Source organism: Equus asinus, chromosome 5 (assembly GCF_041296235.1).
Source record: "Equus asinus isolate D_3611 breed Donkey chromosome 5, EquAss-T2T_v2, whole genome shotgun sequence".
NCBI lineage: Eukaryota > Metazoa > Chordata > Mammalia > Perissodactyla > Equidae > Equus > Equus asinus.
The window spans coordinates 104,792,380-104,819,558 of NC_091794.1; the positions used below are offsets into that span (position 1 = coordinate 104,792,380).

Genomic DNA, 27,179 nt, shown 5'->3' on the forward strand with positions numbered 1-27,179 from the left:
CAGCTATATTTCTTTACATCGTAGTACTTTACTTGCCTCCTTTTTCCCTTTTGTCACTTTTGAAGATCGTGTGTCTAGTAATTGTTTTTAAAGTCCACTTTTAGATGTTACAACAGTAATATGTGCCAGATAAGTGCTTCTCAAACTTTAATATGCATATGAGTCTCCTGGGGACCATGTCAGCGGGCAGTTTCTGACTCAGTAGGGCCCAGGTGGGGCCCATCTTTCTAACAAGTTGCTGATGCCACACAACCCGGGCCCCACTTTGAGAACCGCTGGCCTGAGAACTACCACCACCTAGTGTCCGATCCTAGAACTGCAGATCCTAAAATGAACTGGGCTTGGAGCGAAGAGACGAGGAGCAGGGAAATGAGGGGCCACATGCTATGGCTGCTCACCACCCCACAGGGTACAGGCTATTACAATTCTATTGGTGAGAAAATGAGGCTCAAATAATTAAGCACCCAGTCAAAGTCATGAATTCATTCACCAAATACTTTCTGAGTAGCAATTATGGGCCAAGAAGACAAGGCTATGAACAAAATGCCTGCTCACAGGAATTAAGGAGAATCAGTAGCAATGACAGAGCTGCAGACCCAGCTCAAGTCGCTGGAAACCTGGGGTCAACCTTGGTCCCCTCCCCCATCCAGTGGATGCCGTTGCCCCAGGGGAGAAGAATCCCTCCTCTGACCCCCTGGGAGGAAGGCCCTGCCTCCTGGGGGGTAATCATTACCTGAAACCAGCATGGGCTTTCCGGTGGAGGAGAAAGAGATGGGAGCACTCGTCAGGATGGAGGCGTCCCCCCAGGCGTGGGTAATGCCCCCTCCACGCCCCATGCTGGTCTGGGGGTCTGCCAGGGAAGGGGTGGAGCTGCCGGGAGAGAAGCCAGAGGTAAGACTGATGATGAGAAGGAAGAGGGGAAGTGTGTGCTCAGGAGTCATTTCCTTCCTAAGAGACGGTGTAGACAGGGCCTGAGTCCCCAGGTCCTCTGGCCAGTCTCTGCCTTGAGGGCAGGGGCTGGATTTCTAGGCCTCCTGGCTTCCCAGGGGGGCCAGCACTGAGCTCAGCACACATTCTCCAGATGCCTTTCAGGCTTGGCACAGAGATCCAGCCCAGGCCCCACCCCTACCCCAGCCTAGCTGCCCCACAGGCATCCCCTGGGCACGGCTGGCCAGATGGAGAGAAGGGGCCGGAGAGTCACCTGGCAGACGCCTCTCTGTCCTCTGGGTTGGTGCTGCAGTTAGGGTGGGATCCCGGGGGAGGCGGGTTGTCCGTGGTGTCCCTCTCAGCCGCACCTGCAGGGAGTGGTCTTAGAATCGGTGCCAAGGAGCCTTACCCATCAGGCACTGGCGACTTCCAGGGATGCAGCACCATGGGGCCAGAAGGACACTGCAGCCGGGAGACCCACATTTGTGTCCTGGCTCTGTCCCCTCCCTTCCTCTCTCCCTCCCTCCTTCCTTCCTTCCCTCCATGCGACAACTTTTATTGAGCGCCTGCTATGTACGGGGACTGTGCAGGGAGCTGGGACATGGTAGTGAGCAAAACAGACAAGATCCCTGCCCTCTGCGGCTCACAGACATGACTCAGGAGTCACACGAAGGCACGTGGGGTCCCCGTAAAGGGGGACTCAACCTCCTGGCCTGGGAGGGGATAGCTGGGATGGGAGTGCGGATGGGGGTTTCGAAGCAGAGGAAATAGAAAGTGGGAAGGCCCAGAGGCGGGGGAGGCAGGAGAGCGACTGGCCCCGCAGCACTATTCCTAGTCATCAAAGACGTGGAAACAACCCAGATGTCCATCAACTGGCAAACAAATAAACAAAATGCAGTCTCTCTGTCCGCTGGAATGTCGTTTGCCAATAAAAGGAACACAGCTCTAATCCACGCGACAGCAAGGAGGAACCTCAGACGCGTAATGCTCAGTGACAGAAGCCGGTGGAGAACAACACATCTTCTGGAAAAGTCCAGAAAACACTGCTCTAGAGGAACAGAAAGTAGATTAGCGGTTGTCCAGGCTGGGGATGGGCGTGGGGGTTCACCACCAACGGGCACAAGGTTCCTTAGATCGTGGTGATAACTTCACAACATTGTAAACTTCTTAAGAATCACTGAAGAGTACACTTAAAAGTAGTAGATTTTTTGGTAAATAAAATCATACCTCGATGAAGCTGTTTTGTAAAATTGGGTCTTTCTCCCCAAAGTGATGATCTTAATTAGCAATGGGATGGGATCGCTGATAGACTGCATGACGCTTCCAACCCCTCGCCCTGCCTCACGTCTACACCCTTTGCCAGGTGACTGCAGCTCCTCCAGGTCGAGGCAGGTGTCTGTGTCTCTGTCCCATTCTTGGCCGTGTGACTTGTCCAGTCAGTGGAATGGGCCAGAAGTGACAGCGTGCCCATTCCCAGCCTGGCCCTTCAGAGGTGTCCGTTCTTCCACTCGCCCCCTTTCCACGCTTCCACCATTACGGTAAGGAGATTGGGCCCCGGGTGGGTAGTCAGCTCCTGCTGGTCCCAGAAGTAGGAGAAACATGCAGAACAAACCCAAACCAAACCTTCAAGCCCAGGCGAGATGGCAGAGCCGCCGCTGAGCCATGAAGGAGTGAGAGGCGAGCCCTGACAAGTCGAGGCTGCTTGTAACGCGCTCTTCCTGCCGCTACAGTTGGCTGAGATCACCAGATTTGTGTTTCAAAAGGTCAAAGTGGAGAGGCTGCTCCTCACCTCCAGCAACTGTGCTCGCACAGGAGGGTGGCCTGGTGACTCTAGACCTTCTGATTTTATTTAAGAGAAGACAGATAAATAAATATAAATAAATACATTTCAGTATCTCCAGATATTTAAATGTAGCCTCAGGGCTTTTGCTCCTCCCCAAAGCCCCATGGGTGGTTGTATATTACAGTCGTAAGTCGTTCTACTCCTCCCGTGTGAGCCGCCGCCACGGCATGGCCACTGACAGACAGGTGGCGTGGTTCCGAGACCGGGAAGCGAACCCCAGTGGCCAAAGCCGTGAGAGGGCTGAACTTTAACCACTATGCCATCAGGGGTGGCCCTAGCCTCAATTTTTAAAGTTCCTTTCTTTTGAAACCAGCTTTATTGAGGCATAATTTATATAGAAGAAAATGTCCCCTGAGTGTACAGTTTGAAGAGTTTTGAAGAATGCATACTTTCATGTAACTGACTCCGTGCCAGATCTGGAACACTCCCACCACCCCAGAAAGTTCGCCAGTGCCCGTCCGCAGTCAGTCCTCCCCCCACACCCAGGCAGCCGCCGATCTGCTCTATGTCACCATACAGATTAGTTTGCCTGTTCTAGAATTGCGCTAGACGGAATCAGTCAGCGTGTGCCCTTTGGCGTCTGGCTTCTTTCACTCGGCATCATGTTTCTGAGATTCATTCATGCTGCACGTATCAACAGTTCATTCTGTTTTATTTTTTATTTTTATTTTTTATTCTATCTTTTTATTGCTGAGTAGAGGTCCACTATATACATGGACCACTATTTATTTATCCACTCACCAGCTGATGGATATTTGGGCTGTTTACAGTTTGAAGCTATCACGAATAAGGCAGCTCTGGGTATTCTTGTACAAGTCTTTGTGAGGACCTCTAATTTCATTTCTTTTGAGAACCTAGGAGGCGGAAGGCTGTGTCACTGTGCTGACCAGACAGAATGTCTTTGTGGACCAGTTCAAACCAGCCACCTCTTTTTACAGATGGAGAGAACCACAGAGCGAGAGCTAAAGCTGGAAGGCAGGGCTCCTGAGTCCCAGCCCAGAGCATTCTCCATTGGCCCACACCGCCTCCTGCCTGGGGACGGAGCACTTTCTTACAAGCTTATGATTAGCTGCTTTTCCAGGGCAGAAAAAATTGGCCCACATTTGAAGTAGGTCGTGCCCAGCCAGTATCCCTCTGTGCCCCCACGTCCTTGGCGATGGCACCCCTTCTCTGATTTGGTACAAAGCAAACCCCCGCCCATACACACCTCCCTCTCATGATGCCTCTCAGATTTTTCCTGAAACACTCTGAAGAGAAAGTGAGACCAGGATGAATTTCCTTCTTGGATTTGTAGGGTCCTGAGGAACCATGCTCTTTGGGGGGGCAGGGAGGGTCTCCAAATAGAGCTGTGTCTTTCCACATGGCCACTAGACTATTCGCTGAGTTAGTTGAAGCCTAGAGGCCTTAGGCTATGAGCAAGACGACCAGATTTGTTAGGATAATTTCTATTTACTTGCAAATCAGTATTTGAATTCATATTTGAAAGGTCGTTGCGTTTTGAGAGTGTCGACTTGGAGAGGACTGGAGGAGCTCCTGTGCTCAAAAATACTCCCCGTGGCTACACCCCAGTAGCACCGGGAGGAGAGAGCCCGCTGGCCTCTCTCCGACAGCCTCAGGTCTGCGCTGCTGCTGGAGCCCCTCTGGAGCCCAGCGACAGACCTGCCGCCCCTCCTGAGCAGAGAGGTGCGCCCAGCACTCCGTGGGTGCCTCTCATCCCCTCTCTGGGCACCACGCCTCACCCGTGACCCTCCTCCTTCCTCCCTGCGTTAGGAGGAAGGTGAGCGGAAGGCATTGTTTAGCCCCCCCCTCCGCCCCCCCTCCCCCCACCGCTGTGAGGCTGCCTGTGTTCTCCAGTAAGGGCCCACTGAAGAAGAAAAAAAGACCCTACCTACTCTTAGTCCCAACTTAGGAACTAAAAAAAGATATTATTTACTAGACTAGGATATTTCTCTTTAAATCCAAACACCTGGTCCTTGGCCACTTAAAGGAGAATGGTCTCAGCATCAGGGTCGAATGGATTCTCTTTTTGCACATCCAGCAATTGCTTACAATCAGATAAATTTTCATCTTCACATTTGCACTGTAAACTTCTTGTCAGCTTTTTATTTTCCCCAGAGTTCTCAATTGCCTTTCTTTTTCTTCTTAATAAAAAAATAATGTGCCTTCAACATATCCTCAAGTTTTTCAACTCTACTACGCATGAAATTTACTGCATTCTTCCTTTTATTCCTGCGAACACTCGGAGGGGCCGGCCCTGTGGCCAAGTGGTTGAGTTCACGCGCTCCGCTTCGGTGGCCCGGGATTTCGCCAGTTCAGATTCTGGGCGGGGACATGGCACCGCTCATCAAGCCACGCTGAGGCAGCATCCCACATGCCACGACTAGAAGGACCCACAACTAAAATATATAACTATGTGCTGGCGGGCTTCAGGGAGAAGAAGAAGGGGGAAAAAAATGATTGGCAACAGATGTTAGCTCAGGTGCCAATCTTCAAAATAGCCAGTTCCCTGGAACTCTCTCTTCCTGCTCTGAGCTTTGTCTGTTGCACAGCTGTCATTCTGGGACTTCCTTCCTTGCTCTTCTAGGATAGAGCCTGTTTTCTAGATCCCATGGCTGCTGCTTTTTTGTTTTTTGCCCCTCATTTAACTAGATTACATCTTCAAGTAACTTTCTAAGAGAGGAGACATGGGGAAAAGCTTTCTGCCCTTTCATGTCTGAAAATGTTTTTATTCTACTTTCAAACTTACTTGTGTTTTAGCTGAGTAAAAAATTCTAGGTTTAGAACTAAGAAGGAGCTGGCACGGTCCAACAGAGAATGCTCTGGGCTGGGACTCAGGGCCTGTGGTTCTCTCCATCTGTAAAACGAGGCGGCTGGATCGGATCACAGGGAGCCAGCTTTGAATTGGCCCTCCGAGACATTCTTGCGGCTGGCACAGTGACCCGGTCGTCTCTCTCCTAGTATTTACTCATGAAAAATGAAAATGTACGTCTACACAAAGACCGGGACAAGAACATCTGTAGCAGCTTTATTCATAATAGCTCCAAACTGGAAACAACCGAAGCATACGTCAGCTGGTGACCGGACAGACAAATGGTGTGCCATCTACCACGTCTAGGTGGGGGTGATTTTCATTCATCCTGCTTTGCTCTTGCTGGGTCCTTTCAACCTGAAGTCTCACATCTTTCAGGTCAGGCACGTGGGAAAGTTGGGGCACCACCGTGCGTGCAAGGTGTGGACCACACAGCGCCCATGTCGAGAGGGCCGTGAGAAACGGAGCGCAGGACACCAAGGCTGGTGGGACGCCACGGTGGTCACTAGGCCTTGGCTGGGCTGTGAGCTTGCCAGAGGACCGCCTACTCTGGGAACACTGCAGGGACAGGCACCACCTCATGTCCCCACCACATGCCCTGCTGAGAGACTCTGCAGCAGGGGCAAGAATAAGCACGAGCAGCCAAGACAAGCCTCCTTCCTCCAGCAAAGCTTAACGTCACGCTCCCAAGGAGAAACGCTCACAGAGTCGATCCTTGACGCTCAGCAGGTCGGGAAAGCTCAGCGGGCAGCTGGGAGGCAACAGAGGGGCAACAAGCACGCTTCCCAAAGCCTTTTCTTGTCCTTGATTCTCTACTGTTTCCTTTGCATAGCATTCTGTTCTCACTTTGGAGATGGAGGATGTCACAACTTCTTGAATTTTACCGCGGACGCTAATTTAATTTTTTGAAGTTCTCTTCTGTTCCTGATTTATCACTGCTTCATCTGCGGCAAGTTCTTCTGTTTGTGTATCTCGTTATTCTCCTTCCTACTGCTGGCTTTCCTTACAAGTCTGAAGATCTTTACTATTCATTCCTATTTATTTTAAAAAAGGACTGTGCTGAATATTCCAGTAGCTGGCGGGGTTCCTTCTGCTGTGTGTCAGTGTGTCCTTTCACGATGGGTCTCTTCTCTGAGGAGGAGGTCTGGCTGGGGACCCGGCCGAGGTTGGGGAAGGTGAGCTGGCATCTTCACTTTAGGGTGGCTTAGCAGGGGCAGCCTCCTGACGGGGCTTCCTCCCAAATTCCCAAACAAAGAGGCTTTACCCCAGAGGGGCAGCGCCACGCCGGGAGCCCTGGCTTTCCCTGGACAATCCTTCAGGGTCTTTAGCCAGAAACTTGATTCTCTTCCCCAGGGGATAAAAACGCAGGCGCCATCTGTTCAGACCGGTCAGTGCCCAGGGACACCACCGTTACAGATTGTTAATTTTTATTTTCAAGACGTTGTTGCAGCCCACTGCACTGCCTGATTCCCCACGTCACTCCCATCCTTCGTTTCCCTTGTCTGCTCGGAGCCTACGGCCTCTCTGGGGGTCTTCTGAGCAAGTTACTCACTTTTCCCGCAGCCCCCCTGGAGTGAACTCTGGGGTGAGCGTTCCTCCACTTGGTTTCATTTGCTATCACCTTCCATCTGTTTTCTACCTTCTAGGAAATCTCTCGTCAACTGATGAACTCTTTTCCTTTTTCTCCCCTACTGTCACAGGTTTATACTCTCCTGCATTCTGGCAAATGTGCACCATCTTGAGTTGGAAGCTTCCTCATAAACTTTGTGTTGATCTATCTTGAGTCAAGGAAACAGCCTTGCAAACAAGTTAAGATTTTACCAGCCCAACAATTTGAGGAAGAAGAATTAAAAAGGAAAAAAAAGGAATCATCAGGACCTTTTACTAAAATGCCAAATTCGGATTTTATTCCACTTTCTGGATCTAACCAAAGCCAAACCTGACCTGGTTAACAGCTGGGGTTGAAGGTCATTTGTCCGGTTGGCAGGGGGAGAGGTACCCTGTAGGGAAACAGACCTCAGCCCCTTGGTTGGGGGTGCAGACCACTTACCCTGGAGTTTGGTGACCATCCCTGGTGGGCAGATGGGGTGGGCAACGCAGCGGGCACAGGAGTTGGTGGCTGATGTGGCACAGAACATGCCAGGTCGACACTCACACACACGGGAGGAGTTCCACGTGCAAGGTGTCTTCTCCACGAGATCATCTAAGGGACACAGAGAAGGGTCAGGGGAAGGATCCAGCACAGCAAGGGTGGGGGGACCAGAGAGCCCCCGGGGGGAGAGAAGTATTTGCCCCGGAGCAAACGCTCATTCAACTATTCTGCTGAGCGACCTTTTGGCATGCTCAAAATAATTACACTGAGTGAAAGAAAGCTGACAAAAAATGAGTGTATACTATATAGTTCCAGTTATAGAAAATGCAAACTATTCCATAGTGACAGAGAGCAGAATGGTTACCTGGAAATGGGAGCAGGGGTGGGGTCTGGTGGGAGGCATGGTAAGGAGCACAAGACAACTTTTGGGGGTGATGGATAATTCATTGTCTTGATTGTGGTGATGGTTTCACAGCTGCATACATATGTCTAAACTTATCAAACTGCACACTTTATTTTTTTATTTATTTATTTTTTTGGTGAGGAAGATTAGCCCTGAGCTAACACCTGTGCCAGTCTTCCTCTGTTTTGTGTGTGGGACACCACCACAGCATGGCTTGATGAGCAGCGCGTAGGTCTGTGCCCGGGAGCCAAACCTGCAAATCCAGGGCCACTGAAGCAGAGCGCACGAACTCAACCACTATGCCACTGGGCCGGCCCAAACTGCATACTTTAAATGTGTGCATTTTATTTTATTATTATTTTTTTAAGATTTTATTTTTCCTTTTTCTCCCCAAAGTCCCCCGGTACATAGTTGTATATTTTTAGCTGTGGGTCCTTCTAGTTGTGGAATATGGGACGCCACCTCAGCATGGCTTGACGAGCAGTGCCATGTCCGCACCCAGGATCTGAACCGGCGAAACCCTGGGCCACCGAAGCAGAGCGCACAAACTCAACCACTCGGCCACAGGGCCGGCCCCTAAACATGTGCATTTTATTATATGTCAATTGTATCTCAATAAAGCTGTTAAAAGAAAATTATCCAGAGGCCGGCTCCAAGGCTGAGTGGTTAAGTTTGCGCGCTCCGCTTCAGTGGCTCAGGGGTTTGCCGGTTCGGATCCTGGGCGTGGACATGGCACCACTCACCAGGCCATGCTGAGGTAGCATCCCACATGCCACAACTAGAAGGACCTGAAACTAGAATATACAGCTATGTACTGGGAGTTTTGGGGGAGAAGAAGAAGATGAGAAGAAAAAAATATTGGCAACAGATAGTAGCTCAGGGCCAATCTTAAAAAAAAAAAACAAAAAAGAAAGAAAATTATCCAGAGGACAGGGGTGAGTGGGCGTGGGTACAGATGAACCAAGACTGGCCATGACTTGACAATTCTTCAAAACTGGGTGATGGTCCCTAATCATTGATCCTCTCTCCTTCTGAATATGTTTGAAATTTTCAAGGACAAAAAGGTTTTTTTTCAAAATCAAAAAATAAAATCTTAGAGATTTTGTCAAAGAAAATGTATACAATGCACTTACATTTGTTTGGGAATATTTTGCATCTCTATTTATGGGTGAATAGAATTACTGCATCAGTAGATTAGACAAATGTGACAACTGAGCTCAATAAGGACACTTCTGGGCAGGACAGGAGACTTAGAGACCTCGCGTGAGAATGATAAGGGACCACAGTCTCTTCCTGCAACCTCCAGAGAGAGCGGGGCCTGGGGAGGATTTGGAGAATTTGTGCAGAGGACAAGCGTGGGCTCAGTGATGAGTGAGATGACGTGGGACAAAGACAGCCAGTGTCATTACTACAGCCATTATGATAATCAAGTGTGTGCAGGGCAGTATTCTTAGCACTCAGCCCAGATTAACCTGGTTTAACCTGTTCAATTCCTACAAGGACTCTCTGAGATAGCACTGTTATTATGCCCATTTTACAGATGAGGAAACTGAGGCACAGAGAGATTAAGAAACTTGCTTGAGTTTATAAGCTACCAAGTCGTGGAGCCGAGATTTGAACCCAGGCACCTGAGCTCCAGAGCCCATGCTCCCAGCCACCGTCATCCACTCCACGGCCTCGTGGGGCTTCACTTAGGAGAGTTGAAGGAATTCTTGGGCCCAAAAGCCATCTGTTGTTTCTCCATCTGACATGGCAGCTGTGACGGATTATATTTTTCCAGAAATGGCCACAGCAATATTTCTGGCCCCATCTGCTCTTCCAGAGCTCTGCCACTTATGCATCAAGGAGCATGATTTTCCCCTCCCTTGACTCAAGTGGGACTTGACTGCCTCAACAGGGAGAGAGCAATGGAAGCTACGCTGTGTGACTTCCGAGGCCAGGTCATAAAAAGGGATGTGGCTCCCTACTGCCTCCATCCTTAGAATCCAGCCAGCAAGCTGTGAGGAAGCCCAAAGGAAGCCATGCAGAGACCGACACAGAGAGGAGCTGAGGTGGCAGCCAGCAGCTGGCACTGACCCCTAGACACATGGATGAATTAGCTTTCAGATAGTCCAGCCTCCAGCCTTTGAGTTTTCCAGCTGAGATCTCAGATGTGGAAGAGACAAGCCATCCCCACACTGTCCTGAATTCTGACCCACAGAATCCACGAGTACAAGGAACGGCTTGTTTTTTGCCACTAAGTTTTGAGAAAATTTGCTATGTGGCCTTAATAACCAAAACAGTGGCCCCCAGTGACAACAAGCGGCGTTCTTTTCTGTTTGGCCTCCCTCGACTCTAGACAAGGAGACAGAATCATGTATTCCTCCCAAGGCCTCTGTGAGTGGGCTGGGGTGCTGACGCCACTGCAGCCCTGGCCTGGCAGCTCCCCTGCCTCGCGTGGCCTCTCGGATGTCACAGGGCAGTGGCTGGTGCTGCCGGGCTGCAGGGAGCTGGCCGCAGGGAAAGCACGGACAGGACGTCATCCTGCGGTGCACACAGCAGTCACTCAGTAAGTGTTTGTCGGGAGCAGAGGAGTGACCAGAGCTGGGACCTGGCAGCAGATGCCCTGGGTTCAAACCCCGGTCCTGCCACTCGTGAGGGCTTGTGGCCTCTGGAAGTCCCCCGACTTCCCAAAGCCTCACATTCCTCTTCTGTGAAATGGGGGCGATCCCAGTTGGTGCTTTGTGGGGTACTTAGCAAAAATAATGGGGCACGTTTGAAACAGGGAGGTGATTAACAAATGTTTCCTTGCAGGAAAGAGTGAGCGAGTGGAAGCTCTCTGAAAAGGGGTCGCCACCGTCAAAACCCACAGTTGTGAGCGGGAGTCACTAGAAGCTGACGGCTCAAAAACGCCAGAGAGGTGAACCAGGCTCCCGAGGGCTGAGCAGTCCAGGACCAGACCCGGGGCTCCCCACCCCCAATTCCCAACCTCGCCTCCAAGACCCTCCCTGCTCCCTGGAGGGAGCCCGTGGAGGGAGGGCCAGGCCCCTACCTCCTGCGCAGCTCACACAGGCCGTGCAGCGGCCGTCCCTCTCCAGGTAGTAGTCGGGCTCACACTGCTTCCTGCAGTCGGCGGACCCCTGAGGGCATGGCTGCTGCGGGGTCGGCCCTGGGAAAAGAAGCAGAGAAGCTTCAGGCCAGGCCACCCTGGCAGAGGACTCACCTCCCCCCAGAGTGCTGAAGCCCCAGCTCCACGGCCAGCTCCCAAATTCTGCACACGTCAGATCAGTCCTTCAGAGGGCATCCTGAGGCTCAGAGAGGGGAGGAATGTGTCTAAGGCCACACAGGAGATGAGCACTAAGTGCCTCCCGTTATGGCCCCTCCCCTCCAGGATCCACCATCTCTGACGCTACAGCCTTCTCCCCAGTCTCACTGCTCTGTCACCACCCTCCTCAGAAATTTGGTGGCCCCTCCTTCTTTGGGATCAACAACGAGGCAAGGATGCCTACTCTCACAGCTTCTCTTGAGCATGGTCCTGGGGATCCCAGACAATGCAGTATGGCAAGAAAAAGAAATGAAAGTGGTAAGAGTAGAAAGGAAGGTGTCAAGCCATTACAGACAGGTGATGCCACTGAGCAGACAGATAATCCAAACGAGTCTGCAGATACATGACGAGAACGAGTAAGGGAGTTTAGCGATGTAGCTGGATATAATATTACTATATCAAAATCAACTGAATGTCTATATATTTGGGTTGAACCATATGAAACTGCTGTTTTCATAGGTCAAACAAATATTGGTAATTTCACATGGTTCAAAATAATACTAACAACAAAGAGTTAGAACACGAAATATTGAAAAAGATACCATGTACATCATCATCAGACATATCAAACACCTAGAAATCTATCACAGAGATGTAAATATCTCTACACAGAAAACAATGAAACGTTATTGGGAGAATTCAGAGGGCCTAAATAAACGCAGGGCCACACCCTATACTCAATTCTGCGAAGATGTGGGTTCTCTCCACACTGATCCAGAGATTCAATACGATCCCAATCAGAACCCAACAGGACATTTTGTGGAAGATTAGCCCGGAGCTAACTACTGCCAATCCTCCTCTTTTTGCTGAGGAAGACTGGCCCTGAGCTAACATCTGTGCCCATCTTCCTCTACTTTATATGTGGGACGCCTGCCACAGCATGGCTTGACAAGTGGTGCCATGTCTGCACCCAGGATTCGAACTGGCAAACCCTGGGCCACCGAGAAGCAGAACATGCGAACTTAACTGCTGCGCCACCGGGCTGGCCCCATATTTTGTAGAATTTGAAAAACTGATTCTAAAATGTATTTGGAAACGCAAATTACCAAGAACAGCCAATACACCATTGAAGAAGAAAGTTGGAGACACTGCTCAACCATCCATCAAGATTTACTGAAAAACTGTAGTAAATAAGACAGGATGGTATTCACCCAGAATAGACAAAAAGAACACAGAGTCCAGAATCAGACCTGTCCACACATGGACCTTTGATTTACAGCAAAGAAGGCAGGCAACACAGTGGGAAAGACAGTTTGTTTGATGATGGTGTTGATTCAGCCGGATATCCACGAAGACACCTTGAATACAACCCCTGCCTCACACCATACACAGAAGGCAAGGAGCACGGCAGACGGAAACGTGAAAGGCAAAACAATAATGATCCTAGAAAACAAATGCAGGATGTCTCTGAGACTGCGGTGGTGGAAAAGACGTACAAGGCAGAACATGAAAAGCACTAGTTATAAAGGAAAAGATGAATCAGTTTGAATACGTTAAAATTAAGCACATCTCTTCACCAGAAGACACCAGAGACAGAAGGAGAAGGCAAGACACAGGGTTGGAGAAGATATTTGAACACAGGGCTCAAACCCAGAGTTACAAGAAGTCCCACAAATCAACTTAAAAAAAAGACCAAGAGAAATGAAAACATACCTTCACACAAAGACTTGTTTCTCATTATCCATTATACCCCAAAAGTGGAAAAACCCAAATGTCCAAAAACTGTTTGGGTAAACTAAGTGTGGTGTAGCTATACAATGGAAGGCTATTCAGTAATAAACACGAGAGAACTGACAGCCCCAATCCGTTGCCATGGGAACCAGGAGGGCATCCATCGGCACCTGCAGAGGCCCAGCTGCTCTGCGCAAGCCTCACATGCCCCACGCCTGCCTCAGTGGCTGGCACACAGGAGGCACTCAAAACCATCTTAAATGAGTGAGTCTTCCCATTCTCTACTCCAGCCCTCAATGCCTTCAGCCCCGGAGACCCCGAGACCCTCTTCTCCCCGCACTGGGAAAGGCCACACACAGGTTGCCCACCAGTCAGACCTCGCCGGGCTGGGAGAGAGCTCACAGCTTCTCTGGAGAAATTACCTAGATCTGGACTGGGCTTCCCCATGGAGGAGGGGGAGTTGGGAGCCCTCGTCATCTTGGAATCCTCTTCCGGGGTGCCCCCTCCAAGCAGCATGGTCCTGGCATCGGAACGTGCTGGGGAGGTCAGGGCGGGCTTGGCCTGCAGGGTGCTATCGCTAGGAGAGAAGCCAGAGATGGGACTGATGATTCTCCTGACGGGTCAGGGAGGTCTGCACTCAGGGATAACGGTTTCTATGGAGAAGGGGTCTCCACACCTTCTGCCCACAGCCCCTGGCAGGCCCACTGTCTGCTCCTGGGAGCAAGGGCCAGGTCTCCCACGTGCTCAGGGCAGGCTGGACACAAAGTAGGACCTCAAATGATTTGTGGGCTTGGGTAGAGAGGCACCCTGGAGTCCTGACACCCTGGTCTAAACCCCACCGGCACCCCCAGCCCAGCCGTGCCCTGGGCGTCTCGTGGGTGGAAGAGCCCCATGCTAAGGTCAGTGGGATGGGAGGGCCCGGAGTCACCTGGCGGGCGCCTCGCAGTCCTCTGGGCTGGTGCTGCAGTCAGGGCTGGCCCTCGGGGAAGGTGGCTCACAGACGGTGTCCTTCTCTGCTGTGCCTGCAGGGGGAACGGCAATGTCCTCAGACTTTGTATGGAGGAGTCCAAAGACTCCAGGAACAGACCTTTTACCACCACAAACCAGAGTCGGGGACAGCTGCTTGGAAAGCACAGTGGCCATCTGGTGTCTGTGCCTCCCCAGCATCCATTTCCCTTTGGGGTAAAGCAGTCAGGCTTCCCCTGGGAAATTGCTCTCCCCAGTCTCAGTATCTGTGGTTAAGGGCTGGGACTGACTGACCCTCCCTTCCAGGAGGAGCCATGGAACCAGACTGGACCAATCAATCTAATTCATTCCTCTGGCCAGGATGGACTGGTTTAGGGATAAGCACATGGCCCAAGCACACCTATGAGAGTCCACATAGGGGAGTAGAGATGAGAGATAGGAGAAGATGGTGCTCCTGGATCCAGCCATGCCTGAAGCTACAAAGAGCTCTCCCCAGACTTCTCAGTTACATGAGCCAAGAAATTTGAGATTTTTGTTACTTATAACCCAAAGAGTCCTGATGAATACTGACTGGAAGCAGAGCAGAGAGGAAAACACACAGTGCCTTCCATCCAGTGCACCTGAGTTTGCCTGCCACCTCCATCACGTCCTAGCTGCGCCAGGCACGCCAAATGATTATACTAACACTCTCTCCCCATGGTTGTTAGGATAAACAGTGTCCCTAACGTGCCTATCACACTGTGCGACATACAGTAAATCCCCAATAAATAGCATGTCCTTTTCCCTATCTGGACTCCTATCGCATTGCTTAGAAAGTGACCACAGGTGTGGGGTCACAATCTGAAGGTCTCAGTGGAGGCAGGTACACGCGAGGCTGACTTATCTTGTCAGGTGACAAGACCTGGGTGTGACATTCAAACCCTGGCTCAGATAGTCTCTGCTCTGTGGTCTTGAGCAACTCACCTGCCCTCTCTGGACCTCAACTTCCGCACTTGTAAAACGGGGCTAAAACAGTCTGCCCAATGGAGCGAGAGAATTTCAGGAGACAAAGCCTACAGAGCTCCTGGCGTGGGGCTTCACTAGGAGCTGAATCTGAGCAGAAACTCCTTTCCATTGTACAGCTGGAGAGGTGAGGCCCTGAGAGATGCCCCCTGGGAGGGGCCACAGGGGGTCTAGAGGCAGCCAGGGTCTGGCGGCCACAGTTGGAGCGCTTCGAAGGCAGAGCAGTCCAACAGAAATATGATGGGAATCACACGTCACTTAAAATTTTCTAGCAGCCACATTAAAAAAAAAAGGAGAAAGAAACACGTGAAAATAATTTAAATAATCTATTTCGTTAACCCAATGTATCTAAAATATTGTGCCAGCAGGTAATCAATATAAAAAATGAGATGTTTTATATTCTTTTTTATAATAAGTACTGGAAATCCGGTGCCTGCTCTACACGACAGGGGATCCCAACACGGCTGGACACGCATTAGCGCTCAGTGGCCACAAGGCGCCGGTGGTACCATCCTGGGCAGCACAGGTCTGCGGGCAGCAAAGAGAGGCCTCTGGCGCCGCCATGTGGCAGCTGCAGGAACACCACCGAGAGAGCCTCACCCGCGGGAGCTGACCCGGCTGGTCCACGGGGCCCGGCTGAAAGAACTGAATTCAAGGCTGCTTTTCACAGAGATGCAAGAGTTTCTGAGCTGCAAGGGCCCCCAGAGGCTTCTAGTCGCACCTCCTCATTTTACAGATGGGGGCACTGAGGCCCAGAGAGGGATGGGAACACGTCCCACAGAAGCAAAGCCATACAGAAGCCCAGGTGTCTGATGCCCAGTCCAGAGCACTTCCCACTCCACCACCTGCCCCTGCTTGTAGGGGGCGGACTCGGCGTGTCCCCTAGCAGAGTGTTTTGCATGCCCCTCTCCGCCCCAGTTCCGATCTCCCTGTCTGGCGCCCCCATGTCACTCAACAAGCACGTCTGGAGAGCAGATGCTGTGCCTGGCATCTGGCTGGGCAGTGGGGAGGCGACCGTGAGCACCCCGGGCATGGTCTCGGCCCTTGCAAAGCCACGGCCCAGGGAGGGAGATGAGCACTGATCAAACCAGGGTGACACAAACACAGGGATCGATGCTCATGGAGGACACCGTGCGATAAGCCATCACAATGGAGAGGTGTCCCGGTGAGAGGTCGGGGGGCCTGACCCGAAGAAGCGATGTTTGGACAGAGAGCTCACGGCTGGGTGGAGTTAACTAAGTGAGCGGGGAGGGAAGGGTGTCCCAGACAGAGGGAACAGCACGTGCAAAGGCCTGAGAGAGGGGAGAAGCTCGCACGTCCACAGAATTGAAGGCAGCGCAGACCAGGAGGGGCTGCGGCTGCAGCTGCGGCTGGAGGAGGAGGGGCCGCCACGCGGGGTCAGGTTAAGGATCACATCCCGGAGACCCTGCTTCCGGGAGGAGGTACTGGACGCACTTTCCTCAGGCCTTCCACCGAGTGCAGCCAAGGCCCGGGACGCTGTGTAGACATGAGACTCTGAAGGCAGGGAGGAGACGGCGGACGGGCAAGGGGCCCTGGGGCCTGAGGAATGACACAGTGGCAGGTCCCCTGGGGTTTCTCCTTCCTTCGCATGTCCCAGACTTGGAGCCCAATAAGCCGGCAACCCAGAAATGCCAAAGGGCGCAGACTTAAAATAAGAGGCCCCCCGACCTGCGCTCCTTTGCCAACACGTCGTTATCGGTAGAGTAACGAGAGATACTGATGTGTTGCAGCAGGTGTGTGTCTGCGAGTGTGTGTGTGTGAGAGAGACAGAGAGAGGGGAGGGGGCAGTCAGATTCGGTTTTGCAAGGGTGGCTCTGGCTGTCTGCCACAGGGGAGGAACTGAGGGTGGGGAATGGAAGAGAAAATTGGGAGGCAAAATCTGTGGGACCAAGGGATGGGCTGGCTGTGGGGGAAGGAAGGGGGGTGGGAGGGTGGGGCTTTGGAAAAGGACCAGGTTGGGGAAGGGGTCATGGGCTCGGTGTTGGCTCTTTTCTCCCCAGTGATCGTGGCTCCCTCTGAGCCCGTCTCACCCCTTTCCCATGTCCCCTGTGTGGCTGTGGCACCTCTTCTGGGCTGTGGTCTAAAGCTCCCCAACTCCCCATTCCTCACTTCTGAAAGGCACTCTTGATGTCACCCACCAGGATCTGTGGCCCTTATCTCTTCTCTGGCCACTGGCCTTCCTTGTACTGTCAGAAAATTAGAAGCCCAGAGAGGGTAAGGAACTTGCCTGAGGTCACACAGCAAGCTGGAAAAGAAACCCAAGTTTCTCAGTCTTGAGCCTGGTGCCCAATCTCTTGGCTCCTCTAATTCCCAATGCCTCGATTGTGAAACAGGGAAACCAGCCCTAATCTCCCGGGAAACTCCCAGGTCAGAGACTCGAGGTTTCCTTCTTGCTTATCGGGCATCAGAGAAGTGCTTCAAGCCCCAAACCAACCCAAGACCTCTTCCAGCCAGCCCTGTGCCTTGGGCCACCAGGGTCTCTGTCAGCCTGGGACACAAGGCGTGGGGAAGGGCAGCAGGGGACTCTGGGGGCCTGGTGCATCCACAGCATCATGGAGAAAGCAGAAGGAGGACGTGGGAGGTCGGAAGTCACTTGGAGGTCTACGTGGGGTGTGGCATCAGCACGGGTCTTGGTCCCGAGCTGAGGGTGGAGACACTTACCCTGGAACTTGACAATCATCCCTGGTGGGCAGTCGGAGTGGGGGAAGCAGCGAGCACAGGAGTTGGTGGCTGACGTGGCACAGAACATGCCAGCCCGGCACTCGCAGACACGGGGGGAGTTCCATGAACACGGCTTCTTCTCCACGAGGTCATCTAAGGGACACAGCGAAGGGTCACAGGGGACAGAGGGAGGGCGAGGCAAGGGTCCGGCGAACCCCCAGGGATGGGTGGTCCAGCATGTGAGAGAGGATGCTGCTGTGACCTTCCGCCACACACAGAGGCGGCATGCACAGCCCTTTTTTCCAGAGCGTTCCTGAGATGAGGGCAAGAGGGCAGGCCGGTCCACAAGGCTGCCTGCACCTCCCACCCCACTCCCTGGAGAGCACTAAAATGGTATTAAAAATAGATTACGTCCCAATTTTTAAATGGGCAAAAAAGACATGGACGGACATTAAATGCCTATTTCTAACTGAAAGAAGCCACTCTGGAAAGGCTCCATACTGTGATTCCAACTTCGTGACACTCTGGAAAAGACAGAACTGTAGAGACGGTCAAAAGACCTGCGGGTACCGGGGACAGGCGGTGGGGGAGGGTGAACAGGCGGAGCACAGAGGACTTTTAGGGCAGTGACACTATTCCATATGGTACTGCGACGGTGGATCCACAACATTATACATTTGTCCACAACCACAGAATGCACAACACAAAGAGTGAACCTCGCTGTAAACTAGGACCTTTAGCTAATAACGTCCCAGTATTGGTTCCTCAGCAGTAACGATGGACCACACCGATGCCAGATGTTAACAACGGGGGAAACGGTGGAGAGGGGTGGAGGAGAGGGGGCAGACGGGAACTTTGTACTTTCAGCTCAATCCTCCTATAAATCTGAAACTGCTCTTAAGAAAGTCTATTAAGCATTTCTTTTAATGGGCAAAGGATTTGAGAAGACTTTTCTCCAGAGAAGATACACAAATGGCCAGTAAACATGAAAAGATGCTCAACATCATTAGTCGTTAGGGAAATGCAAATCAAAACCACATTGAGATACCACTTCATATCCACTAGGACAACTGGAATCAAAAAGACAGACAAGGGGCTGGCCCGGTGGCGCAGCGGTTAAATTCACATGTTCCACTTCTCAGTGGCCCAGGGTTCGCCGGTTCGGATCCCGGGTGCGGACATGGCAACGCTTGGCAAACGCCACGCTGTGGCAGGCGTCCCACATATAAAGTAGAGGAAGATGGGCACGGATGTTAGCTCAGGGCCAGTCTTCCTCAGCGAAAAGAGGAGGACTGGCAGTAGTCAGCTCAGGGCTAGTCTTCCTCAAAAAAAATTTTAAAAAGACAGACAAGCGTAGGCGAGGATGTGGAGAAACTAAAATCCTCGTCCCCTGCTAGTGGGAACGTAAATCAGCAGAGTGCTGTGGAAACCAGTTTGGCAATTCCTCAAACAGTTAAACACAGATTTGCTATACGATCCAGCAATTCCACTCCTGGGTATAGACCCGAGAGAAGTGGAAACATATGTCCACACAAAAACATGGACATGAATGTTGACAGCAGCATTATTCATAATAGCCAAAAAGTAGGAATAACTCCAATGTCCCCCAACTGAAGAACGGATAAACAAAGTGTGTCATACCCATCCAACGCCAACTAGCAACTAGTCAGCCATAGAAAGGAATGAAGTTCTGACACACTCTACAACATGGAAAAACCCGAAAACACTATGCAAAGAGAAAGAAGCCAGACACTAAAAGCCACACACCACATGATTCCCTTTATATGAAATGTCCAAAGTAGGCAAATCCATAGAGACAAAAAGTAGATTCGTGATTGCCAGGGGAGGGAGGGGGGCAGAACTGGGAGGTAAGGGGTTTCTTTTGGGGGAGGTGGAAATGTTCTGGAATCAGACAGTGGTGGTGGTTGCACATTGTGAATATAATAAAACCACTGCGCTGTATACTTTAAAAGGTGAATTTATCTCAATAGAAAAAGAGTCAGTGGTAAAAATAAGCAAATAATTAAAGCAAACATCCCTGGAAACAACAAGGGGCATCCTCGGTCAGCCCGAAATGATGAGGACTTCCTGAAATAGGGAAGGAAGGTGGGATTGGATGGAAAAAGGAGACCACAGCCCAAAATATACTCAAGAGGATTATGCCGGGAGAGGCTGTGGGGCGCTCCAGTCTCCGAGTGGGCTGTGGCAGGAGCGGGCCCCCGGAATCCGAGAGAGTGCAGCGGGAGCCTCAGCGTGACTCATTCTCCCCCCACTTCCCATGCACTTACGCCACAGAGCTAGAAGCCAGGCATCTCTCCAAAGAGACGCTCGGGCTGCGCGGTGCCCCAGGGCTGGTCATAGCTGGGAGGAAGGGACCCTAGAGACCCAGAGGCCAGCCACCAGCAGACCCTGCCCGGCAGCCCGCCCACCCACTTAGCCCCACACCCCTGGGAAGTGGGTTTCACAAGACCCACTTGCAGACCCCCCAAGTCATCAGTGTGCCGAACTTGAAGTCACCACACATGAGAGAGAACTGGCACCAAGAAAAAAGAGCCCTAAGCCCAAAAAGAACCAACACTGGAGGAAGCAGATAAAAAAGAAAAAGAACAAGCCTTCAGAATCCATTATTATATATTATTACGTATTAATTATAATATTCCCAGAAATGCAAAAGGAAATTACAGCTCTAAAAAGGGATACCCTGGAGCACAATGCTGTGTTCATCAATTCCTGTTTCACACGGCCTCAGAGAAAGACTACATTTCCCAGCCTCCCTTGCACTTGAGTTGGGGTCATGTGATTGGTTTCTGGCCAATGGGAGGTGGGCAGAAATGTCAAAAGGCTCTCCTAGGCCTGGCTCCCCTGCAATCATCTCAGGTGACTGACCTTTCTCTCTTCCTTGCTGTAGTGACCCCAGTGCAGCCCCTAACTCTCACCTGCACCCAAGACGCTGTACTGAGGCGAGAATAAGATCTGGAGAATTCTCAAAAATCTAGAGAGAGGCAGACGAGGGCAGTGAGTAGCCATGCCTGGAAAACTCAAGAAAAAAGCCTCAAAGTGCAGCCGGTCCACCATCTCAGGCAGAGGTGGAGATGGCTGCCTGGATCGGCCAACTTCTGGAAGCAGGGCCAAGCTGTGGAAGGGAGCAGAGGCGCCAGGAGGGGTGTCCACGCCCTCCTCTGCTGGACTCTCTGACCAAGGGGATGCAGCTTCCTGCCCCCAAGGACGACACCCATCTCTGCCTGCCCCCAGGCCCGCAGCCTCCGAAAGTGACTTTCAAAAGTAACACTCAGGATTCCTCAAAAAATTAAACAGAATTGCCACATGATCCAGCAGTCGCGCTGCTGAGTATGTATCCAAAAGAAATGAAAGCAGCGACTGAACAGACGCTTGTACACCCGCCTTCACAGCAGCATATTCACAACAGCTAGAGGTGGGGGCAACCAAGTGTCCACAGACATGAGTGGATAAACAAAATGTGGCCGATCCTTCCAATGGAACATTATCCAGCCTTAAAAAGGAAGGGAATTCTGACACATGCTACATCGTGGATGTAGCTTGAAGACATCATGCTAAGTGAAACAAGCCAGTCACAAAAGGATAAATACCATATGATCCCACTTATATGAACTTCCTAAGTAGTGAAATTCATAGAGACAGAGAGCAGAACAAGGGTTGCCAAAGGCTGGAGGGTAGGGGCTGGCACGAGAGCTAGCGTTTGATGGGGACAGAGCTGGATGACGGCAATGGGTACCTGAAAATGTGAATGTACTTAATGCCACTGAACAGTACATGCAAAAATGATAAATTTTATGTTATGTATATTTTACCCCATCTTTTTAAGAAAGTCACACTCGGTCCCCAGCTGAAGCTCTGAGCTGACAAGACAATCTAGAGCCCAGTGAGGTGGGGCAGGTGTGAAGGAGAAGTCACTCACACCGGATCAGGGCAGAAAGAGGGCAGGGCCAGGACTGCCGCCCCCGCTGTGCTGGCGCAAGGAGGAAGAGCTAACATCCCAACTCTGCAGACACACAACGCAGGGGAGAAGGGAGGCGGGAGGGAGAAGACGAAAGAAAGAGAACGAGAAAGATCTAAAGAAGATAGGAATATGTATAGTTTGCAAAGACAAAGAACCCAGCCTAAAACAAACAGAAGCGATCCCAGGACTGCTTCACAGTATAAAGGTAATTAATAAGAATATAAATTCAATAAAGGAAGAGCCCAAAGAAAAGACGGTTTTTGTTTTTGTTTTTTTAAGATTGGCACCTGGGCTAACAACTGTTGCCAATCTTTTTTTTTTTTTCTGCTTTATCTCCCCAAACCCCCCCTGTACACAGTTGTATATCTTAGTTGCAGGTCCTTCTAGTTGTAGGATGTGGGATGCCACCTCAACATGGCCTGACGAGCAGTGCCATGTCCATGTCCAGGATCCGAACCCTGGGCCGCCGCAGCGGAGCATGCGAACTTAACCACTCGGCCATGGAGCCAGCCCCAGAAAAGACGGTTTTAATAAACGATGAGATAAGAAGGAAGACTGCAGAGCTACAGGAAGCCAACTAAGATGCAGAGCACCGCTATGAGAAAGCCAGGAAATAATTTAGCAGTGTCCTGGGGCCACTGGTGATACCTGGGAGGCAAGAAACAGAAGAGATGGGACAGAAAATTGAGTTAATAGCATGGAGAAAAGATTGAGAAAATATCAGTGAGTGTACGGTAAACAGACAAAGAAATTAATGCAATTTAAGATGACAGACAAGGAAGAAAGGCACAGACCATCAAACATAAGGATAACTGGAGTCCACAAGTTGATGCTGAGATACAGACATTTAGCAGAGAGAAAAATCTATGTCAGTTTCCCTGAATGGAAGGAAGATAGAAAAGGCCTCCCAGATACCAGGAAGAGCTGTTTGCAAACAATTACTATCAAGGCACACTCTGGTTACGTTTTTGATCGTTAAGGGTAAAGAAAGGATCGTTCTTGCCGTCACCGACAAAGGGGAAAAGAGAAAGCTGATAGCAGACCTCTCCACAGCAAGTCTCATCCCGAGAAGACAGCGCACCAAGGCCCACAGAGTTCTAGAGAAAAGACACCCCAGGAATGAGATTATACCTGCCCACGCTGTCAGTCAGGTATAAAGCCAACAGACATTCGCAAACATGAAGCAAGCCCAGGGCCGTGCAAAGATGAGGCCTGCCTGAAAAATCCACATGACCGAGAACTCTAAACAATCCAGCGATAAATCTAAAAGAAAACTTCAGGAACAGAGAAGCTGAGGTAAACGTACTCAGAGCACACAATAGATAAATTTAAACAGCAAAGTGAAGCTAACATGCCACTGGACTTAGGGCTACAGGAAAGACTACAAACATCCTAGACAATGACAAGGTAACAATAATGTGGGCAAGAGAATGGGAGGTGGGCGGGCTGATGACTTCACTTTTCACTACCGGGAGTCACGCTACTCTGTGGTCCCCCAAAACTGGAACAAGTGGAATGTGACTTTACCACAAGGGAAAGCCGTTCCCTAAATGACCCTAACCGCTTATTGATTTTCATAACCTCTTTTCTTAATTTTAGAGGGTTTTTTTAAGGAACTAGTTTCTTGTGATAGTTTAATTTCTTCACTTTAGTTTCTTCTTCCTCTGATCCATTTGAATAAAATTAAATGTAATCATTTCAATGTCATAAATCGTATGATCTCATCCTCCTAAAAATCATTTCTTTCCATGCGTGTATAGTCTGTCTGGCTACTAACCTACCATCCTTCTCTCTAGAGGTACAGAGACGTGTCAGTCAGTCACTGATATGGGAGGGGCAGAGCTGGCTTTCTTCCTTATCCTTCTGTATTGTTTGATTTTTTTTTTTTTCCTGATGAGGAAGATTGGCCCTTAGCTAACATCTGTTGACAATCTTCCTCTTTTTGCTCAAGGAAGATACACCCTGAGCTAACAACTGTGCCAATCTTCCTCTATTTTGTATGTGGGTTGTCGCCACAGCATGGCCACCAGTGAGTGGTATAGGTTTGCACCTGGGAACCTAACCCTGGCCTCCAAAGCAGAGCTCACTGAACTTAACCGCTAGGCTACGGAGCCAGCTCCAAAATGCTGTCAATTTTAAAAATTTAAAGATATACCAGAGAAATGCTAACGCAGACAAAGAGGAATGGCAATATTAATATCAAACAATAATGGAATGAAAGCCAACACATTATAAGGCACAAAGAGGTATATTTCATGTTAATAAAAGGTCCAACCCACCAAGAAAACATAATATTCATGAACACTGTCCCTAATAACATAGCTTTGACATATATAAAGCAAAAATAGGTAGAACACAATGAAAATCTGATGGAAAATGAGCATATTGGGAGACAGATTTTAACACATCTATCTCAGAAATGAGCCTTTGTGAAAATGACAAAAATAAATAAGGATGTGTATTACTTAAATAACACAATTAACAAGTATGATCTAATAGGTATATATAGAATTTTGTACGCAACAAACAGAATATACATTTTTTCCCCCAAACGCATGCAACATGCTAAAAAATACGGAAAGTTATTAGGCCACAAGAAATCTCAACAAATTTCCCCACCCCACACCCCAAAAAACCCACACAAAAGCAAAACAAACACCAGACAGCGCACAAACCACATTCACTAACCATAATAAGAAATTCACAATAGAAGCGCTTATTGAAACCGTTCTGGAAGCGCTGCGGTCTTAGGGAAAGAACACAGCTCTTGGGGTCAGACTATCAGCTCAAACTCCAGTTCTGCCACTTACCGGAGTTTTGTAACTTTGGAAAGGCCCTTACCCTCCCTAAGCTTCAATTTCCTCACCACAAAGCAGGGATAAGAAAAGAATCTTCCCCAGGGGTTTTGTGAAGATTAAACTCAATACATGAGTCCCTCCCTTGAGGAAAGACGTTAACCACGTCTCTCTAAAAAGTACGGATGCAAAAGACCAAGGCTGCTATCAATTCACAAATCCAGAGGGGGAAACTGAGGCACCAGGGGGCCTATTCAGAGTACCGCCACCAAATCTTGATGCTCCCTACCTTCCAGACTCTCTGCCTGTCCCCTGAGGAGCCCCTGCCTGGAAGGAGCCCGTGGAGAGAGGACCAGGCGCTTACCTCCCGCACAGCTCACACAGGCCGTGCAGCGGCCATGGGCGCTCAGGTAGTAATCGGGCTCACACTGCTTCGGGCAGTCAGATGAATTCTGCGGGCACAGCGGCTGCGGGGTCGGCCCTGGGAAAAGAGGCAGAGAAGCTCCAGGCCAGGCCACCTCAGCAAAGGCCTCAACGCCCCACCCTCCACCTCTCATCCCTGCAGCCCTTCCCAGATCCACCCCTAAACCCCTCAAACGTGTTAGCCCAGCTGTTGTGTTCTAGATGGAGGCACTGACACCCACGAGGGCACCTGGCAGGTGGGAGAAGCAGCACAGGGTGAGGCGCACAGGGAAGGTGCTGGGCCTGGGATTTCGGGGCTGCCACGTGCCAACTGCGTGGCCCTGGGCAAGTGACAATGACCTCATGGGCACCGTTAAGTTAATAACAGGATCTGCCTCCTAGGGTCGTCGACAGGATTAAAGAGATTGTGAGGAAACACGTGTGAGGTGTGACAGCAGTTCCCGGCATGTAGCAAGTGCCGGAGGAGCACTGGTTACCATTCCCGCACGAGTCCAGTTTCACTGCAGGAACTGGGGAGCCTCATGGGGCGGACTGAGAGGCACCAAATCTCCCAGCAGCCGGTGACGCCCACTCGACAGGGATGGGACCGACTGTATGCGGCAAAAGGGTAGGGGGCATCCCGGATGTCGGCAGGGACGTTCACCAGTCCCGCTCCACTCCGCCCAGTGATGGTTTAGTCAGGACACCTCCCACAGCCGGCTTCCGGGAGGAGCACATGACCCAGGCTGGCCAATCAGAATACCTCATCCTCCTGGATGGGCACATGACCCAGACAGGTCAATCAGAGCGCATGTTCCTCACCACTGTGATTGGCTCAGGGGCACATGACCCGTGTCAGCCAATGAGCGCATCTCTGAGAGTTTCATAAAGGCCCCCCGGGCAAAAGCCCCTGTCTACTGATGGAGTTCCAGGTGAAAGGACGAGGCGAGTCTGGAGCTGCCATGTGGCTGCGCAGCGTGGGCAGGGACCGCCTGAGAAGACGGCGATGAGATGGGAGAGACATGGACTCCTGAGGACGTCACTCCACGTGAATTGATGGCACCACGGACTTCTCCATTATCGAGCCAATTATTTCTCTTTTTCTTGTTTGGGCCTAAGTGAGTTAGGCTTCTGTTAGTTACAACCAAAAGAATCTACACCCAGAGTGCTCAACATTTCACGTGCCTTTTAGTCATTCCGGGGAAGCCTTTGGCCGCTGCCCAGAATCATGTCTTTAAGTGCATTAAATAAAATACTTAGGATTCCAAAGGAATCCAGCCATGTTGAAATCTGGCTGTCAAAGCATTAAACGAAATAATTTAAGATACAGTAATATATGTGACACGTTGTAAACCCATTAAATAAGGTCTAATAAGTCCCACAGTTTCAGAGTAGTGATGAGCATAAACAGCATTTTGTGATATTTGCAGCAAGGGTAGTCCAGTTGTAATACAATATGAGAATATCTGATTTCTGCTGACGGAAAAGCTGCAGGTACTGTGTTACTACCGTACTTTGTTGCCTTAATTCATAATAGAAGGAATTCATAAAGCGAATTTTAGTTAGAAGCTAATGAAAATAAGTGAACTCATTCGGGCTCACAGCACCCCTGAAGTCTACCTGTGGACCCTTGGGGGTCCATGGACCCCAAGGTAAGAGCCCTGCTCTAGAATAACATGCAAGGACCTCTCAAAAATACTAGCTTGATCGCTGGCACCTTCTAGCTCAGAAAACTTCAGCAGGTCCCCAGTGGTCGTTCAGAGGGTAAATCTCATCCCATCGCCTTGTCTAAAACTTTCAAAGGCTTCTCACAGCTCCCAGGATAGAGGCCTAAGTCCTTACCATGGTTAAGGAGGTTCTGCCCATCTATATCCCCCTTGCTATCTAATCTCTAGCAACACTGGAGTCTCCCTGTTCCCTAAAGGGGCCATGCTCCCTTCTGCCCCAGGGCCTTTGCACAGCTGGTCCTGTGCCAGGAATACTCCTCTCCACTTTCCCCTAGTAAATTCCCACTCAGCCTTCACATCATAGTCCAGGCATCACTTCCTCAGCAACTTGGTCAGGACCCCTGTTATAAACCGTCAGAGACCCATGCACCTCGCTCTCCCACGCCTAACTCTGTTGCAATCTCACATTTATTTGTGGGATAAATTGTGCTAGTGTTTGAATTTCCTACATGAATGTCAGCTCCTCAAGGATAGACTTTTCCATTTCTGCTCACCAATGATTCCCCTGTCACAGGGTCTGGCACATAGTGATCAATACATGTTCTGGGCACCAAATCGATACAGACTCCTCAGCCTG

At 50.5% G+C, this 27,179-nt stretch overlaps 1 protein-coding gene across 1 annotated transcript in view; it reads right to left on the bottom strand.

The window, feature by feature from the left end:
* TNFRSF8 (TNF receptor superfamily member 8) overlaps window positions 1-27,179 on the bottom strand; it is a 63,525-nt gene that overhangs the window by 15,828 nt on the left and 20,518 nt on the right. Inside the window, exons 3-10 of the mRNA XM_014849761.3 lie at window positions 24,838-24,954; window positions 17,700-17,852; window positions 13,978-14,071; window positions 13,472-13,626; window positions 11,106-11,222; window positions 7,630-7,782; window positions 1,202-1,295; window positions 734-870 (exon numbers count right to left, since the gene is read on the bottom strand). Coding sequence (XP_014705247.3) covers window positions 734-870; window positions 1,202-1,295; window positions 7,630-7,782; window positions 11,106-11,222; window positions 13,472-13,626; window positions 13,978-14,071; window positions 17,700-17,852; window positions 24,838-24,954 — 1,020 coding nt within the window. The remainder of the gene's footprint in view (window positions 1-733; window positions 871-1,201; window positions 1,296-7,629; window positions 7,783-11,105; window positions 11,223-13,471; window positions 13,627-13,977; window positions 14,072-17,699; window positions 17,853-24,837; window positions 24,955-27,179) is intronic.